General features: G+C 53.7%; 7 protein-coding genes across 7 annotated transcripts; 2 read left to right on the forward strand and 5 right to left on the reverse strand.

The window, feature by feature from the left end:
• Positions 1–1147: 1147 nt before the first annotated feature.
• NCS57_00009300 (putative transporter MCH1) lies at positions 1148–2869 on the reverse strand (the record flags this gene model as incomplete). Its single annotated transcript, XM_053050185.1, has 1 exon — positions 1148–2869. One exon carries the CDS (start codon positions 2867–2869, stop codon positions 1148–1150), a length of 1722 nt encoding a protein of 573 aa, XP_052918700.1.
• A 339-nt stretch (positions 2870–3208) lies between these two features.
• NCS57_00009400 (F-box domain-containing protein) lies at positions 3209–5100 on the reverse strand (the record flags this gene model as incomplete). The annotated part of the gene is made up of 2 exons (XM_053050186.1): positions 4379–5100; positions 3209–4328 (listed from the first exon to the last, which is right to left on the reverse strand). Exons 1-2 carry the CDS (start codon positions 5071–5073, stop codon positions 3209–3211), a joined length of 1815 nt encoding a protein of 604 aa, XP_052918701.1. The 5' UTR covers positions 5074–5100.
• Positions 5101–5263: 163 nt separating this feature from the next.
• NCS57_00009500 (uncharacterized protein) lies at positions 5264–6343 on the reverse strand (the record flags this gene model as incomplete). Its single annotated transcript, XM_053050187.1, has 1 exon — positions 5264–6343. The coding sequence occupies exon 1, from the start codon at positions 6317–6319 to the stop codon at positions 5264–5266; it is 1056 nt and encodes a 351-aa protein (XP_052918702.1). The 5' UTR covers positions 6320–6343.
• A 140-nt stretch (positions 6344–6483) lies between these two features.
• NCS57_00009600 (uncharacterized protein) lies at positions 6484–7560 on the forward strand (the record flags this gene model as incomplete). Its single annotated transcript, XM_053050188.1, has 1 exon — positions 6484–7560. Exon 1 carries the CDS (start codon positions 6496–6498, stop codon positions 7558–7560), a length of 1065 nt encoding a protein of 354 aa, XP_052918703.1. The 5' UTR covers positions 6484–6495.
• Positions 7561–8921: 1361 nt separating this feature from the next.
• Positions 8922–10209, forward strand: NCS57_00009700 (F-box domain-containing protein; the record flags this gene model as incomplete). Its single annotated transcript, XM_053050189.1, has 3 exons — positions 8922–9175; positions 9238–9766; positions 9820–10209. 3 exons carry the CDS (start codon positions 8922–8924, stop codon positions 10207–10209), a joined length of 1173 nt encoding a protein of 390 aa, XP_052918704.1.
• A 397-nt stretch (positions 10210–10606) lies between these two features.
• NCS57_00009800 (uncharacterized protein) lies at positions 10607–11923 on the reverse strand (the record flags this gene model as incomplete). Its single annotated transcript, XM_053050190.1, has 3 exons — positions 10607–10945; positions 11004–11565; positions 11622–11923. The coding sequence occupies 3 exons, from the start codon at positions 11921–11923 to the stop codon at positions 10607–10609; spliced, it is 1203 nt and encodes a 400-aa protein (XP_052918705.1).
• Positions 11924–12510: 587 nt separating this feature from the next.
• Positions 12511–14134, reverse strand: NCS57_00009900 (uncharacterized protein; the record flags this gene model as incomplete). Its single annotated transcript, XM_053050191.1, has 2 exons — positions 12511–13966; positions 14016–14134. 2 exons carry the CDS (start codon positions 14132–14134, stop codon positions 12511–12513), a joined length of 1575 nt encoding a protein of 524 aa, XP_052918706.1.
• Between the last annotated feature and the right edge of the window lie 832 nt (positions 14135–14966).

Raw genomic sequence — 14966 nt, forward strand, 5'->3', positions numbered from 1 at the left:
GATCTGGTCAGATAGCATCTTGCGTCGTGGTAAACCCGGGTCTAGGCCTTAGGAGACCATAGCTCCTGGAGTTGAATGTAACTGCAAGTCCAATATCACCGCTCTTAAGTTCCTATCATCGTTTGACAGCTGCAAAAGCTGAATGTTGCCACAATGGTACGTCGATCCTCGTTCTTATCCACGATCTGGTCGGCTCAACGAGGCTATCATTACCAGCTATAGCGTTTCCCCTTCAAATCTGCCCCAAAGATGGCTGCAAGACAGGGAAGGCGAGCTTCCAAATGATCCAGATAGCGTAATTAGTTGGCACACAGCAGACAAGTCATAGCTCGGTCTCAGTCACGCAGTAAGCCTCAACTCGCTTCATGGCTCTCAGATACAGATACAAACTCAACGGCTGAACCCGTTCACCCGTTGAAAGTTTCGTATCGGAAACATCCACAAGACCTCAGAGGCTTACCCATCATCAACCAACTTCCTAGTCATAGATCCAAGTTTCCTCTTCATCCAACACAGACTGGACTCAGCCATCCCACCAAGGCCATGACGATCAACCCGCTTCAACTCCACCGTCAACCTTCCGCTCACTAAGCCCCAGACCCATCAACCCAAGAAGAGAGCCTCCAGGCGCCATCGTGAGCCCCGACAAAGCGGGTTCCCGTTTGTTTGGCATGATGCCGGGAGCTTCCTATCGTTTCCCCGCGGCCATTCGTATGATTCAAGTGGACCATGAACAGGGGAAGAGTCTCAACTCCCGGGGTTTGATCTGTGCCCGGGCGGTGTTCTCTCCACCGCTCGGGGTCAAGATCAAGAGCCGGCATGTACCTCGTTAACAATTTTCTCAAAAGGTGGCTGGGAAAAAGAACGGTTTTGGCGAATGAGGATCACGGTAGATGGGTCACACACAGCAGCTTCAACGGCAAACGTTGAGAATCCGGGGTAAAGCTCGTGCTCAACATGCAAGCCCCTACCGTTCATGCAAAGCTTCAAGACCGAACTTCGGAGGATGTGACTTTGTATATAAAAAAAGCTAAATATGCCCATGATGAGATGCCAATGAAAGCGAATGCTATACGAACAAAACCCCTACTCAGTTGATGATGCAACGACTCGTATGCTCTTCTATCCAGAAACGCCGTGAGAATGCCTAAATCACAATACCACGCTGTACCCATCCCTGTCTTCCCTTCCACGCCCAGAGAAGAAGTCCAATGCCAATCCAGACTGTAATAGTCTCTGCCCAGTACGTTCCGGCATAACATCGCTGTCCGTAGCAGAAGAGATCACCCTCCCCATCACCGGGCTCATCCCCAGGATGGTTGGCACCATCCTGGTACACGGCTGAGTACACGAGGCCCCAGAAAGTCGAGCCAAGGGCAGGCAACATGCCGATTATGCCAAAGTTGGTGGCAAAGTTCTCGACACCCCAGATGATGGTGACAATCAAGGGCGTGAGACTGAAGATGGCGCCATAGCCAGCACCAACCATTCCCGAGACGAGCCAGAAACGCTCAGAGTGGTTCTGAACGAAACCCGACGCCAGGACGAGGAGACCAAACGACAAGACAGCGGCAAAGAATGCCATGAATGCAACGCGGGAGATGGCGAAGCGATCGCTGACAGCCGAACGAGCGTGTCTGACCTGTACATGCTGAGTCTGGGGCGAAGGTGCCAACAGATCCGTCAAGGTGCCGATGAAAATCCTCGCAAGAGTGTTTGTAACACCAAAGATGGAAACATGAGTGGCCGCCGACGTGTGATGTCCAAGCCCTTCCGACATTGGTGGCGTCAGAGTGCCGATGATGGTACCTAGATTGTTGATGAAGGCCTCGCCCGGACCTACCATCAACAGGAACGCCAAAGCAAATGGCCACATCGTCCTATCAGCGAGAAACTGTCGCGTCTCGGCGTTGAGAACCCAGTTCTTCTTCCACTTCTTGTCGTCCTTGGTCGGATCTAGCAGCGACGAGTTCTCCAGATCATCGCCCTGTGCACTCACGCCCCCGTAGCTGCTGGTCCGGCCAAGCAGCGAGCTCCCGTCAAGCAGACCGCTCTGCTCCAGCTCCTCGATAGCCTCGTCGATGAGGTCTTCCTCGTCCACCACCCGTAGCGTAAACGTCCCCATGATGCCCATAACAAACAGCAGAACCGCGAGGAACAGGAAGAACCGGAATACATCCAAGTCTCCCTTGGAGCCATCTGGTCGCGTTTCAGTGAACAGACGACTCCCCGCTTGACTCAGCCACATGGGACTCAACCCAAAGCAAGTAATGGGCGTGGCGAGCGCCAAACCTCTGTATCGACCCTTTCCAAAGTTCTTTGCGCAAGACGATACAGCGGCCATATACAGCGCGCAGGTCGCGATGCCGATGCAGACAAAGGCAAACATCATGAGCGGGAGCGACCAGTCCCCATCCGGCCGAGGCCCACCATGGCCGCGGTACTGAAGATCCAGCTTCCTGTACACGCCCGCAGCGATGCCGTATCCCCCGCCAAAGAGGACTCCTCCCGTGAGGGCCAGAGGCGCGAGGCCGACGCGGTCGCATATGTATCCGACGATCGAGATGGGGAGGTAAAGGGCGAGGGAACCGGCGATGGCGACGGCGTTGACCTGGAACTGGGTGTAGTGCAGTCGCGATTGCAAGAGCGGCGCATACAGCGAAAATACGACGATGGAGCCGCTACAGAGAGCGCAAATGTTGGCCGAGATGAAGGAAATCAAGCGAATAGCCTGCTTCGCCTTGCGCATCCGTGTCCGATGGCCGCGCCCGTCGTCCGATTCCGTATCAGAGGCATAACTGGAGCTGCGCGTCGATATCTGGTCGCTATCGCGGGGACGCGCGACGTCGTCCGAAGCTGGAGGAGGCATCTTGGAGTGTGGGAGAATTCTCTCAGTTGGCGATGATCATGTCGGAGCAGGAAGAGAGCAGGTGACAGGCTAAAGATCCCGTGAGACGTTTCACTGCCCGTGATTGATGAATCACGTCAGTTGGAGGTGCTCCATCGCGATCCAACGTCATGGGGGTCTTTGATGGAGCCCCCACTTGGGTTGACCTCCGATGCCGGGCGGGCCGTTTAAACTCTATCACCAAGGTGCAGAAGTTTCTACAGGTATGAATCATTCATCAGAGTGTCATGTCACCAAAAAAAGAATTCTTCCATTAAAATTCCGAACCTTATCGGCTTTGTGTCTGTCCGTGTTGACGTGTTATTGATTGCTGACAAGCCGAAGCAAGGAGGCCCTCGCGGATGGACTCTCAGGCACAGGATCATCCTTTATCAAGATCAACGTCTCCGACTTCCAACGGTCCAGCGGCTGAGGCGTATCCAGTGAGTCGACAAAACCATCCGCCGGCCTCCCCTCCGACGGCGAGTCAGACGGTTCAAACATGACGACGCCTCCGATGGTGGGTACTACCACAAAGTCGTCATCCTGAAATATCATCGTCCTCGCGGCATGCACCGAGTCTCGAAGTCGAATCGGCGCCCAGTGTGGTTCACCCGAAAAGCCGCTTCCGACAGGATGTATCGTTTGCAGGTGGAGGTCGATGCGCATGTTTCCGTCGGCCGTGGATGCTGCCAGCAGCAAGTCTTCATTCCAGAGGTGTGCATCCACAAATAACAGTTCCCTTCCCGCTGTCAAATGAGGCTGAGGGCTTCCAATCCAGAGAAGGTCGGGCCGTGAGGATCTATATTCGTAGTGTTTAAAGGTCTGCGTCAAGGCGTTGAAAGAGACAGCACCCCAATCGCCAACTCTTGTCGCCGGCAAGCATCCATAGCAAATACTAGGCAATGTTTGAATCTGGTTTTGGCTTCGATAGATGCCCAGAGCAAAAGATCCGCAGTTGTCCGACTTTCTGCACGCAAACGACAATCCGAGATAGCTCTCTTGGTTGCAGTCTCTGTTGGCGTGTCGTCTGGGGTTTGGAATGTCTTCTGTCGCCCACCACACTGGCTGGCCGTCTTCGAATTTGATCACAACAAAGCTGATCTGTTTAAAGTCTGCTTTATTCAGTGTCTGCTTGCAGATGCGGTTTGTGTACTCACTTGAGATCTTGCGGGAGCATGCCCAAACCCCAAACACCACATTGTCTTGCGTCGGATGCGGCAAGACATTGGCTACGCCTCCAAATAAACGCTCCGACCCGGGTGGGCAAGTCTGAACCTTTGTGAGATCGAGCTGTGTCGTTTTACCACCCCAAGTAAAGACTACTATCTGCCCGGTTGATGTCCCAATGCCGACAGTCTTGGCCTCTGTATGCGCTGTAGCAAATGGACCTGGCAATGAGATGGTCTTCCACTCTTTCGTAGTTAGGTTGGCAATAAATCTATCAATATTAGCAGCACCCAGAGATATTTCGGTTTGCAGTACACTGACATCTTTCGGTTGGGCTGGTTGGCTTCTCTCATCACAAGAAGTTGATCACTGATGCACACAAGTCGGAATTGAGTGCCCGACATGGCACCTCCAGGAGGAAGAAACCTATGTCTTTCTCTAGTCCGAAGGTCATCAACAATAACCCTATCCAACCTGGGCTGCCAAGCGAGCTTCTCTTTCGCATAGAGCGAAGGATACCACGAATCGACGGGTACCGGGCCAAGCTGCGACGGCGGAGTTGACTCGCGAAAGATGCTACTAAGGCCCTGGTTCCACCGCATCCATGTGTACTTGGAAAATGGTCGCTGCCACTTCTTTCGCTTCTTACCTGCCATAGAAAAGAGCTGCCTGCCAGGCGTTGTCGGGTACGTCTCCAAGAGACCGGGGAAGAAGTTGCGGCATGCTCGCGCCAAGACCGAGTCCTGCGTCCACGCCGTTGCCCATGCTCTGCAGACCAATCTGCAAGCCCGAAAGTCCTGGACGCTTAGATATGAAAGAATAAGGCAGATGAGCTCCGGGGGTAGATCTTGCAGACCTGAGAGCACGATGGTTGCGTCACGGATTCGGCCCCGCAGGTACAGGATATCCCAAGGCGACAGATCCGCTAGGAAGTTGTCGATGGCCTGTTTCTTGGTGCGATCGTGACTTGGCGAAGCCAGAGCCTTTTGTACAGGCTGGTCGGTAGTGATCTGCATTGTGTTGATGGCGTGGCTGAGTAGAGTTGAAGAGCATCGCAAGTGGTTTCACGCTTGGATGCCTACAGCACATGCATGTGCAGGAGCGGTCATGTGACCAGAAGTTGAAGAGAAGACCAAAGTTGAAGTCTCCAAGGACACCAGGAATAATACCAGAGAATTCATCATTATTATTTATTGGAGTCCTCGGCTATGTAGCTTCGGTCGCCTCAGACCACCATGTCTTGATTCCCTCCACATCGCACCATCCCAGCTCCAACGGGTCCTCAAACCACCACCGCCCATTCTTGCGATCGCTCTCATACTTCTTCAAGCTCCCTCCATCAAACCGGTGGTTCTTAACTCCAACAAGTAGGACCGCGCTTCCAACGCGAGGATTAAACTCTTCAGGGTCGAGGAACACCGTCAGATGTACTTGTTTAGATGTGGAGGGGTCGGCAAGTCGCGCAGTCCTCTGCCTGTGTGGAGGGAGGTTGGATGGCTCCACGTCCGACAGCGAGGCTACTATGGCAAGCACGTTGCAAGACCAATTCTGCTTGTATGGGAGATGCGGGATGGACCGTAGCGTCGTGAGCTTCAACGGTGTCTGGGGGTCATGCCAGTCGCGGGGCATAGCAATGGGCTGCCGAGGCTTCTGCTGAGGCTTGGGCTTCGTCGGGTACGCAAGAGTCTCAAAGGGCTCAAAGGCTTCCTCGGCAGCTTCTTCATCATCGTTAAAGCCAAAATCCCCGGTGTGTGGTGGCCTAGGCTTGGCCGTAGCTTTTGGCTTTTCTGGTTGCATGTCCTTTGGCTCTTGAGGTGGCTGTTCAGATGTCGCTGGGTACGGCTGCGTTACGGGCTCCTGGTCCTGCCCAAGAACTCGATACGATTCGTTCCATCCGATAGTGACAAGATCCTCGACAACAAGCGTTACCATAGTACGATCCTCGATATTCTGCCACTTGGCATGGAAAACCTCGCATTGAATGTACGCTCCCAAAGCAACCTCTCCCGTCCGAACAAACCGATGCATATTCGCCCCTAAAAGAGCCTGAATGCAGATGGCTCCATCACCGAGGAGTAGTCGTACAGCCTGCCATCGTCCAGAACGCGAGACCGAGGCTCGTTCAAGACCTTCAACGAGGAAAATGGACCCAGGGACGCAATAGCGCGTGCGAAGAATATCTCGAATCACGGGGACGAACTCGAAAGTACCAGCCGAATAGGTAACGGCGGCGGGATCGAGTGTCACCGATTCGTTAGGCATGTGCGATGATGGTCCATTTGGTGCATGTTTAGGATGACGCCGTGAATCTGAAGGTGTTGGATGCATCATGGACGGGTGCAATATGCATATATCCATAATTCCCTCAAGCGGGGTCTCATGTACCACCCAGACGCCTGAACACTTTGACCTCAAACAGCTGTTGTGCTACCCCGAAGATGAACAGTCCGTATGCACGTGAGCTTACAGTCGCCATTGGCGCCTTGCAAAAGGCGGCAAAGCTCAGCCAGTCCATCGTCTCCAGCCAAGACAAGGGCGCCATCGAAAAGGAAGATCTCAGCCCAGTGACAGTCGCCGACTTCGCTGTCCAAGCTCTCCTTACAGCGACCATCAAGCATGCCTTTCCCGAAGATCATGTTGTCGGAGAAGAAGATGCCTCTGATCTACGCAAGAACCCTGTTCTGATGGAGCGGGTGTGGGAGCTGCTGAGTCGAATCGCAAGTGACCATGACACTCCCTCGCTCTGCCAGCTGCCCACCACTCGAGAGCAGATGTGCGATCTGATCGATGAATGCGGTGCCAGCAGCCCAGGAGCGTCTGGTCGGACTTGGATTTTTGATCCGATTGACGGGACCAAGACGTATCTTCGTGGAGAGCTCTACGCCATCAATATGGCCCTTTTGTTGGATGGAGAGCAGGTTGCTGGCATCGTTGGAGCGCCCAACCTATCCATCGATGCAAAGGCACCTCTACAAAACGAGAACATCGATCCTACAGGACAAGGTTGCATATTCTTTGCTGTCAAGGGACATGGTGCCTTCGTTCGCCCTCTATCAACAAATTCGCCCCGAAGACTTGCTTCCCACGCCGCAGACCAAGATGTCCGCTTCGTCACATGCGCCAACATCGTCGACTCCGCCCTCGACGGCGTCCACGAGGTTGTTGCAGCTCGCCTCAATGCCCCATTCCCAGGCTGCGATCTCGTGCCCTGGGTCCTCCGCTGGGCAGTACTCGCAATGGGCCTGGGCAACACAACAGTCTGGGTATACAAGCGCCGAGACCGCTACGCTAAAGCATGGGATCACGCAGGAGCTATGCTACTATTCGAGGAGGCCGGTGGAAAGATCACCGATGTCCATGGAAAGAAGATTGATTTGACGGCTGGGAGAAAGATGAGCGCGAATTTCGGGTTCGTCGCGGCGCCGACCGACCTTCATGGGCGAGTTCTGGAGGTTGTGCATGAGGTGCTAAGGGAGCAAGGGAAGGAGGACTTTTTGAAGTAAATTCTCAGGGCGTATGCTATAGAGGTTACGGATCGAAAAAGAGACTGGATACGACATGGTCACAAAACGGGAGAAGAATAAGAGAACTGTCTTAACCCTCCCCAACAAGTCCAAAGAGATCATCATCTGCGGCGCATGCTACTCAATAATGGTCAACGTCTGGGGCGGATCAAATTGGTTCATCCCCAAGTCGTCGAGCTTCTTCAAGTCGGACAAGAGGGCTTGCGGCTTCAACGTTGGCCATCCACGTTTCAACAAGAGCATAAACGCCTTTAACGAGTGTACCCTCAGAGGAATTTGGAAGGCTCTGGGGGGTCTTGCTGCCTTGTTTGCCAGCGTTGAGCACCGCCCCAGGAGCAAGCCCAACGGATATCCCAAGCGATACTGGGGATGGCAGAATGCCCAGATCTGCGAAGAATGCTACGTGACCTTTGCAAAGGACACACCTCCCGAGAATAGATAGACCATCCGCAGAGTACAAAGCAACAAGGGGATCTGCGACCTCTACTCTTCCCGGATGCGCAACCTATACAGCGACGCGTGTCAGTCGGGCGACCTCCAAAGCTTCCTCAACCACGCAGCACAGCGCAAGCAAATCTTTATACAAATGACTCAAACGTTAGAAATGCTCAAATCAGCATACAACCTAGAAAACATAAGGCAGAAACAGATGCTCATGCAGAAAGAACGGATGATGTACCAAGACCACTCAAACAGAATGGCCATGCTGAACAAATCGCACACCGACGTCCTGATTGCCAACATGACAAAGTTCAGAGGAGACGTCCAAGGCTGCAACGGGTACGTGGTGGGAAATTCTCAGATGGGATGGCACAGAAACGAGACGTCGTTGCAGGGCGTTCTTAATCTTCAAGCGGCGGGCCGACTGAGGGAGCAGGCCCTGGCTCCGGGGCTAACTCCGGGTTTGAGTTCTACATCTCAAATGTTGCAGTTTGACCCAAGGACGCAGATTTGGCAGGCTGAGGCTGAGAGGATTGAAGGGCTATGGATACAAGTTGAGTGACGAGGACGGTGTTGGTGTTGAGGCTGTTGTACATCATCTTGCCCACACACATCCCCCCCAATTGGTGTTTTTATTAGCTCTTTGCTATTTACCTGCATGTACCTATTTGGTGATTTCTTTTCATATGAACAGTTTTTGTGACAATCAATCGTTTGTTTGCATTGTGTGGGCAGCAGTGACAAGTAGTGCCCGCCAACGCTCGCATCCACCAAACATCGTCAAACAGTTTTTCTCTCTGCGTTTATTTCCCAGACTCTTCCTCTTCCTCATTCCATTTTCCATCTCCTACAAAAGCGTACCTTTTTCCCTCTCGACATACGCTACACTCACCGGTACCATGGCGGTACATCGGACTACACTTATATTAGATCAGCTCCCTCCGGAGATCTACCCAGAGATCGGGTCCAACCTGACCGGCAAGGAACTGGATGGAGTAACGCGAGCATCCAAGCGCCTCCGGGCCTTATTTCTTCCATCTTTGTTCCATACCATCAGATTCGACCACCTCCAGCCAGGCGTCCGAGACAGTCTGCGTCGCTTCATCAATGGGAGGACACCAGAAGAGATGACCGAAATCTGGACCGCAGTCCGGTAAGCACCATTCCCTCTCTTCCCCCCAAGAAAAAGGGGCTCCCGTTAATCTGTTCGGACAGCTGCGCATCCTTCCTGTTCCCTTTCCCAGACTCCATCGATGACTTTGACTTGGAGGAGATGCTACCTGCATCCCAAGATGCCCTACGCCTTCAAGTGCTACAAGCCGTCCGACTCCTTTCCCAGGTCCGGCGTCTGTCCATCGACTTGGAACGTTTCGGCGATGGACATATAGATACATTCCGAGCCGCACTGCCCAGCGCTCCGAGATGGGAGCACCTGAAGAGATTGAGACTCGCTGGGCTGGGCGAAAACCGACGTTTCGCCGCTGCCCTCATCCACAACTGTTCGCCCGACAAGCTCATGGCTATTGACCTGAGCGGAACTCACTCGTTTCTTTTGTCGGTGGATGCCCAGAGACACTGCAAGAGACTCGAACGCCTACGACTCGAACACCCCTTTCCCCCTTTCAACGCGGACAGTTTCCCGGCGATGCAGCATGTGTACGGCATGTGGGAGAGCTTCCCGCATGTCAAGTGGCTGTCTATCGTCGAGAAAAACCACGGCCGAGAAGGCAACGTGGACACTTTCGTAAGTACACAGCACCACAAGAAGTCAAAGACTGTTGCTAACAAAAGGTGCAGGACCAATGCTTTCAACAGATGACAGGGGCCCTGCAACAGATGCCGAATCTTCTCCGTTTTGCCTTCACGCTTGACATCGACCGCTTTCAACCAGATGAGATCCGCGATAGGTTGGGCCTGGATGAGAACGATAACGAGGCATTGACGGACAGCCAGATGCTAGAGTGGTACACGGGGCAGATCCAACGCATCGCAGACGCCGCCCCCCAGCTTCAAGAAGTCTGCCTGTTTGGAAACTTTGGCAATTCCATGGGCATAGACATCGCTGGAGTTTACCGTGGTACAAAGGTTGAGGATGGCAAGAGCATGCGCGTACTTCTCGACGCGGTCCAGCCGGGGGTCGAATGCTTGACATTCCCCTGGGGCCTGGATGACGATGAGCATTCTTGAGTGCGATACAGGTATTGGGGCTCGAGTTTCTCGCCCTTATATTAGACATGAGTATCTGTCGGGAGCTCCAGAGATGACACATTATGGGAGACGTGGGATTGTATCCATGCAGCGATAAACCAGATGCAGGGGGATTTAGTAATAGCACAAGGACGGTAGCTTGTTAATGAAGTCTTTCGTGATATATTCCTCGAGATGACAACTCAGGTCCATGTTGACTTCAAAATGGTCTCAACGCGATTTTCTTCAACATGCCGACACCAGCTTTCATCTATCACCACCCTCCTCAGTCACCCTGTCCAGTTGTAGTCGCAGCACCAACCAACACCAACGACATGTTGCCTATTTGGAGCAGGCAATGTAACAAAGGCCTTGCAAATGCAAGTATGGAGAGATGCTAGTCATAAATTCCCTGCGGGAATTTCTGACTGCCTGCCTCCAACATCTCGCGGGAAACCGTAATGTCATGCCCTTCCAAGGCTCTAGTGCCCACGTACACCACACCATTGTTATCCATTATGGCAAGCTTCTCCAGCTTGGGTAGTGATTTCGCAATATTTTGAACCAGATTAGTGTACCAATCATCTACCTCGGCCATTGTGAGCGGTTTGGGGTCTATCGTCCAGACCTGACGAACGAGGCAGGGTCCCAGCCCCCTCCGATCAACCCAGAATGCGAATCGGCGAAGACGAGGCATAATCGCCAGGATTTCGATCAGGCACTGAGTACCGCCAGCCTATATTATTTGTTAGCTTCTCGACATGATTCGCCAAGGGTTAGGGGAGTATGCATACCAGCCGTTCAGAATCCGAAACGGTGTTGATGGTGCAATGGCTAAGATATGGCTTGTGCCACGCATCAAAATACCCTATGACGAGCCACTCCAACTGCTTGCGCACTTCTTCTCCGACCCACGGCGTCAGGAGGCAGGGCAGGTTAGCCCTTGTCCGAATAACCAGTAGGTTGTGGCCCAAGTACATCCTAGTCATCTGCCCAGCACCGTTGCTCATCGCTCTGAATGGCATGGTGCTGTGCCGAGTCAACGCGCCGAGGGTATTCCTGTCCCATGGAGCCCGGCAGTTGACGCTGTCTGGGAGCCAGTGGTTGACGATGCTCTCCGCGTATCTGCCGGTAGTAGTGACGCTCAGGTTGGTCACCTCGGGCCACCCCGGCGAGGCTTTCAGAGACATGATAAACCGTTCTTGTAGGCCATGGGCGAGATTGTCGAGGTCCAAAACTACAGTTCGCACCCGGGCCGTTCGTCGTAAGCCCTCAAGAATGCGGTTCGGGAGTTTGTTCATGACTTCGACCCCCCGGGGTTTGCCTCTTGCGGGATTGGGAGAGACGGTAAAGCATCTGCCAGTATTTGTCAAGGGTCTCTTCCTTCTCGTGAATGGGCAGTCACTACTCACCGAACCGACTCCCATAGTGGTTGCATGACTCTTTGTCTTCTGTGGTAGAGGAAAGCCTCAAGCATGCGGGAGATGTCCGCCGCCGTGCCATCGAAGCGGACCGCGTAAAAGACGTACGGCAAGAGGAGAGACCGAAAGGATGTCGACGAACGGGAGATGCCGCTCATCTCAGAAGGTTTGAGGTAAGAGAAAATGAGGTGAAAGACCAGTTCAGGGAGCATGAGTAGGGGAAAGGGCTTCTGCTCCGCCACTACCTCCACCAGCGATTCAACATCGCGCTTCGTGCGCTTTCGACGGGGCATTGACGCGTTCAAGCGCTGTGGCGGCGAAGGAAACAGATGGATTGTCTAGAAATGGCCGAGATTGGTGGAAAGGCTGCTGAGCGAAAGATGATGTCGAGGTGAGGTTTCTCGCAGGCAGCAGCGAGGGGGGTGCGTGCGGTGCAGTCCGCTAGGAAGGTGCAGCCAGGAAGGTGCTCCTTCCCCAAACGCCGCTGCGTAGGGTTCCAGGTTGTTTGCAGAGGAGACGAGTTGAAATTCTGGCTTCATTACCTATGGAAGGTACCTGAGTAGCAACTGCCCAAACACAGCATTGCCTAATAAACCCATTACCATTCTTCAACACCAAGACTTGTACCATCACCAGTTTTGAGCCATCACAACATCTCCAAGGGAACGAACCCCCACACTCCACAATCTGACGAGCAAAAGGAAAGGTTGAGTAAAAAGATCATTATCTCAAAGCTAGCAAATTGGTATCAAGACTCCCCATTCTATCATACAAAAGAGAAGAAGAACGAAAGCACGCGTGGGCAGAAACCCAGGTATCAGTTTGTCATCAAAGCAAAGAACCTCTTTACCAACCCAGAAATCCACTCGAGATCCTCCCTTTAATGGTTGATTCGTCCCTTGCCGTTCACCTTCTCCTGGTCAACAGCATTGACACCAGCGTTGAGACGACCAAACTGCCACTCGGGAAGAGTAATACCGGTCTGCTCGTTGATGGTCGACATGAGAGGGGGAAGCATCTGGTAAACATTGCGCATCGTCTCGGTGGCGTCGGAGCCCTGACCTCCTTGGCCGTTGCTTCCAGTGTTCCACACGCTGATCTTGGGCTCGAGGCCACGAATAGCAGTGGCATTGGCCTTGGCCAGCTCGACGTAGGTACCCTTCTCGATCATCATGTACTGCAGCAGACCGGCGGGACCACCGAAGGCCTGCGACAGCTTGCCGTAGGCATCAGCCATGGCCGAAATACCCTCTGCCTCGCGGAGCTTCTGCACGAGCTCAGCCTCTGCACGCTGCTGAGCAGCAAAGTTGTAGGCCTCGGCGTCGTTGCGAGTCTTGTAGGCAGCAGCATCAGTGTTCTTGGTAACCTTGGCAAAGTCGGCCTCGGCCTCAGCGTCGGCGGCGATCTTGGTCTGGTAAGCAGTGGCATCGGCCTTGCGCTGGCTGGCCTCCTGGTTGGCGCGAGCCTCAGCCTCGACCTCGTATGCAGCGGCATCGGCAGCCTGCTGCTTACTCTCACGGGAGATGGTAGCCTTGACGACATCAGTGGCACGCAGACGTTCCATCTCAGCGGCGGCACGCTTGATCTCGACCTCCTTCTTGAGATCCTCATCCTTGGACTCGAGGGTACGCTGAGCAGTGACACGAGCAATGTCGACATCACGGGTGAGACCAGTTCGCTTGGTGTCGAGGTGAGCCTCAGCCTGAGCGCGCTCGATATCACGCTCCGTCTTCTGAACAGCCGTCTCGGCGTTGATCTTGGCAATCTCTCGCTCCTGCTCACCCTTGCGCTTGGCCTCACCGACGTTACCGCGCAGCTGAGCCTCAGCAACGTCAATTCGGGCCTGGTTGGTAGCACCCTCGTGAGCCTTGCGGGACAGCGAAGCAAAGTAGACAGAGTCGGGAGCATCCTTGAGCTCCTTGACGTTGGCATTGTAGATCTTGAGGCCAAATTGGTCGAGCTCGCTCTGGATGTTGCGGAAGATGCGCTTCTTGAAGACCTCTCGCTCGGTAAAGATCTCCTCCATGGTCATGCTGGACACGAGGACACGGGTCTCACCCTCGATGATGCCCTTGACGATGTTGGCGACGTGCTGGCTCTCCTGGACGTGCGTGTTGTTGCCGACCTCGGAGTTGGCCAGGAGCATGGCGTACTTCATCAGCGAGTCACCGCGGTCCTCGCGCCTGAAATCGTGCTCGTCATCTTCAACGGGCTCGCGGGTGTTGGCCCCCCGCTGGTTAACATCGGGACCAACGGTAAAGACTACGGGAAGCGAAAACTGAAGCTTCTCCTTTGTCATGGCCTGGAGATCCATGGCATAGTCGTGAGGTTGAACGCTGTCATCCTGTTAGTCACATGCACAGTCGCAAACTTGCACAAACTCACCTAAAGCGTGTGCATCGCTGCAGGGGCCAGACCCAAGCCGCCTTTGTGATCTTGACGGTCTTGACGCCCATGCCAGTGATGGCAAGGTACTCATCGGGGGCAGAAATTCTGTAAGCCATCTTGACGGTGTTGTGTGACTGTGTTTGTCAAGGTAAGGTGTAAGTGTAGATGAGCGAGCGTGGTAAGGAAAGAAGGTGGTTGTTGTTGGTGTTGACCCTTGAGGCAACGGGTATCAAGTCAATTAGAGAAGTTCGTTTGCAGATATCTAGGAACAAATTAATGACCTAGACAAGTTTGATGTGTATAGCAAACGACTGAATGGAATGCGAACAACGGACGCCTTATATGTTTCGATTCTGGAACGACACGGGAGTCAGATGATGGCCTAAACGCCTTGCATGCCCCAGACGAGTTCAACCTAGAGCTTTGTCCCCAGGCTACCTGCAGGGGTTGTTTGCTTGGCCCTGCCACACGAGATGGGCAGCGTTTGTGTGCCTTGAATCTTGGCGTCCTCTGCGGTGGCGGAGCTCCGGTGGTCTGTCAAGCGGAGGGACGGGAGTGGAGGCTGAGTAGGGCTTCTGGAAGGTTTCCTGCCTAGGAAGGCGGTGGAGGTCCCATGACCAGAGATTGTGGCATTAGCACGGAGATTAGCCGTCTCTTGTGATGTTGCCACTCAGAGTATGAAGCTATTTGCCCGACGTGTTAGTTGATGGCTGGCGAAGCAATGATGATGATGGAAGGATTGTCGGTTGGAATTGGCAGGGCGGATTCCGGGTGCTTAGTGGAGTGACTTTAGCGCTTGTCCCCGCTGTAACCGCTCCGCTGCGGCTGGAAATGCTACAGCGGAGGCGGCAGATCTCCAGGACCCGGTCTCAATGAATGGATCCAATTCGTGTAAGTCACCAGCTCAACGACGGTGACCGAATGCGTACAAGCCAAGCATGTCTTCAT

The sequence above is a fragment of the Fusarium keratoplasticum genome, chromosome 1 (genome assembly GCF_025433545.1).
Source record: "Fusarium keratoplasticum isolate Fu6.1 chromosome 1, whole genome shotgun sequence".
Lineage (NCBI taxonomy): Eukaryota > Fungi > Ascomycota > Sordariomycetes > Hypocreales > Nectriaceae > Fusarium > Fusarium keratoplasticum.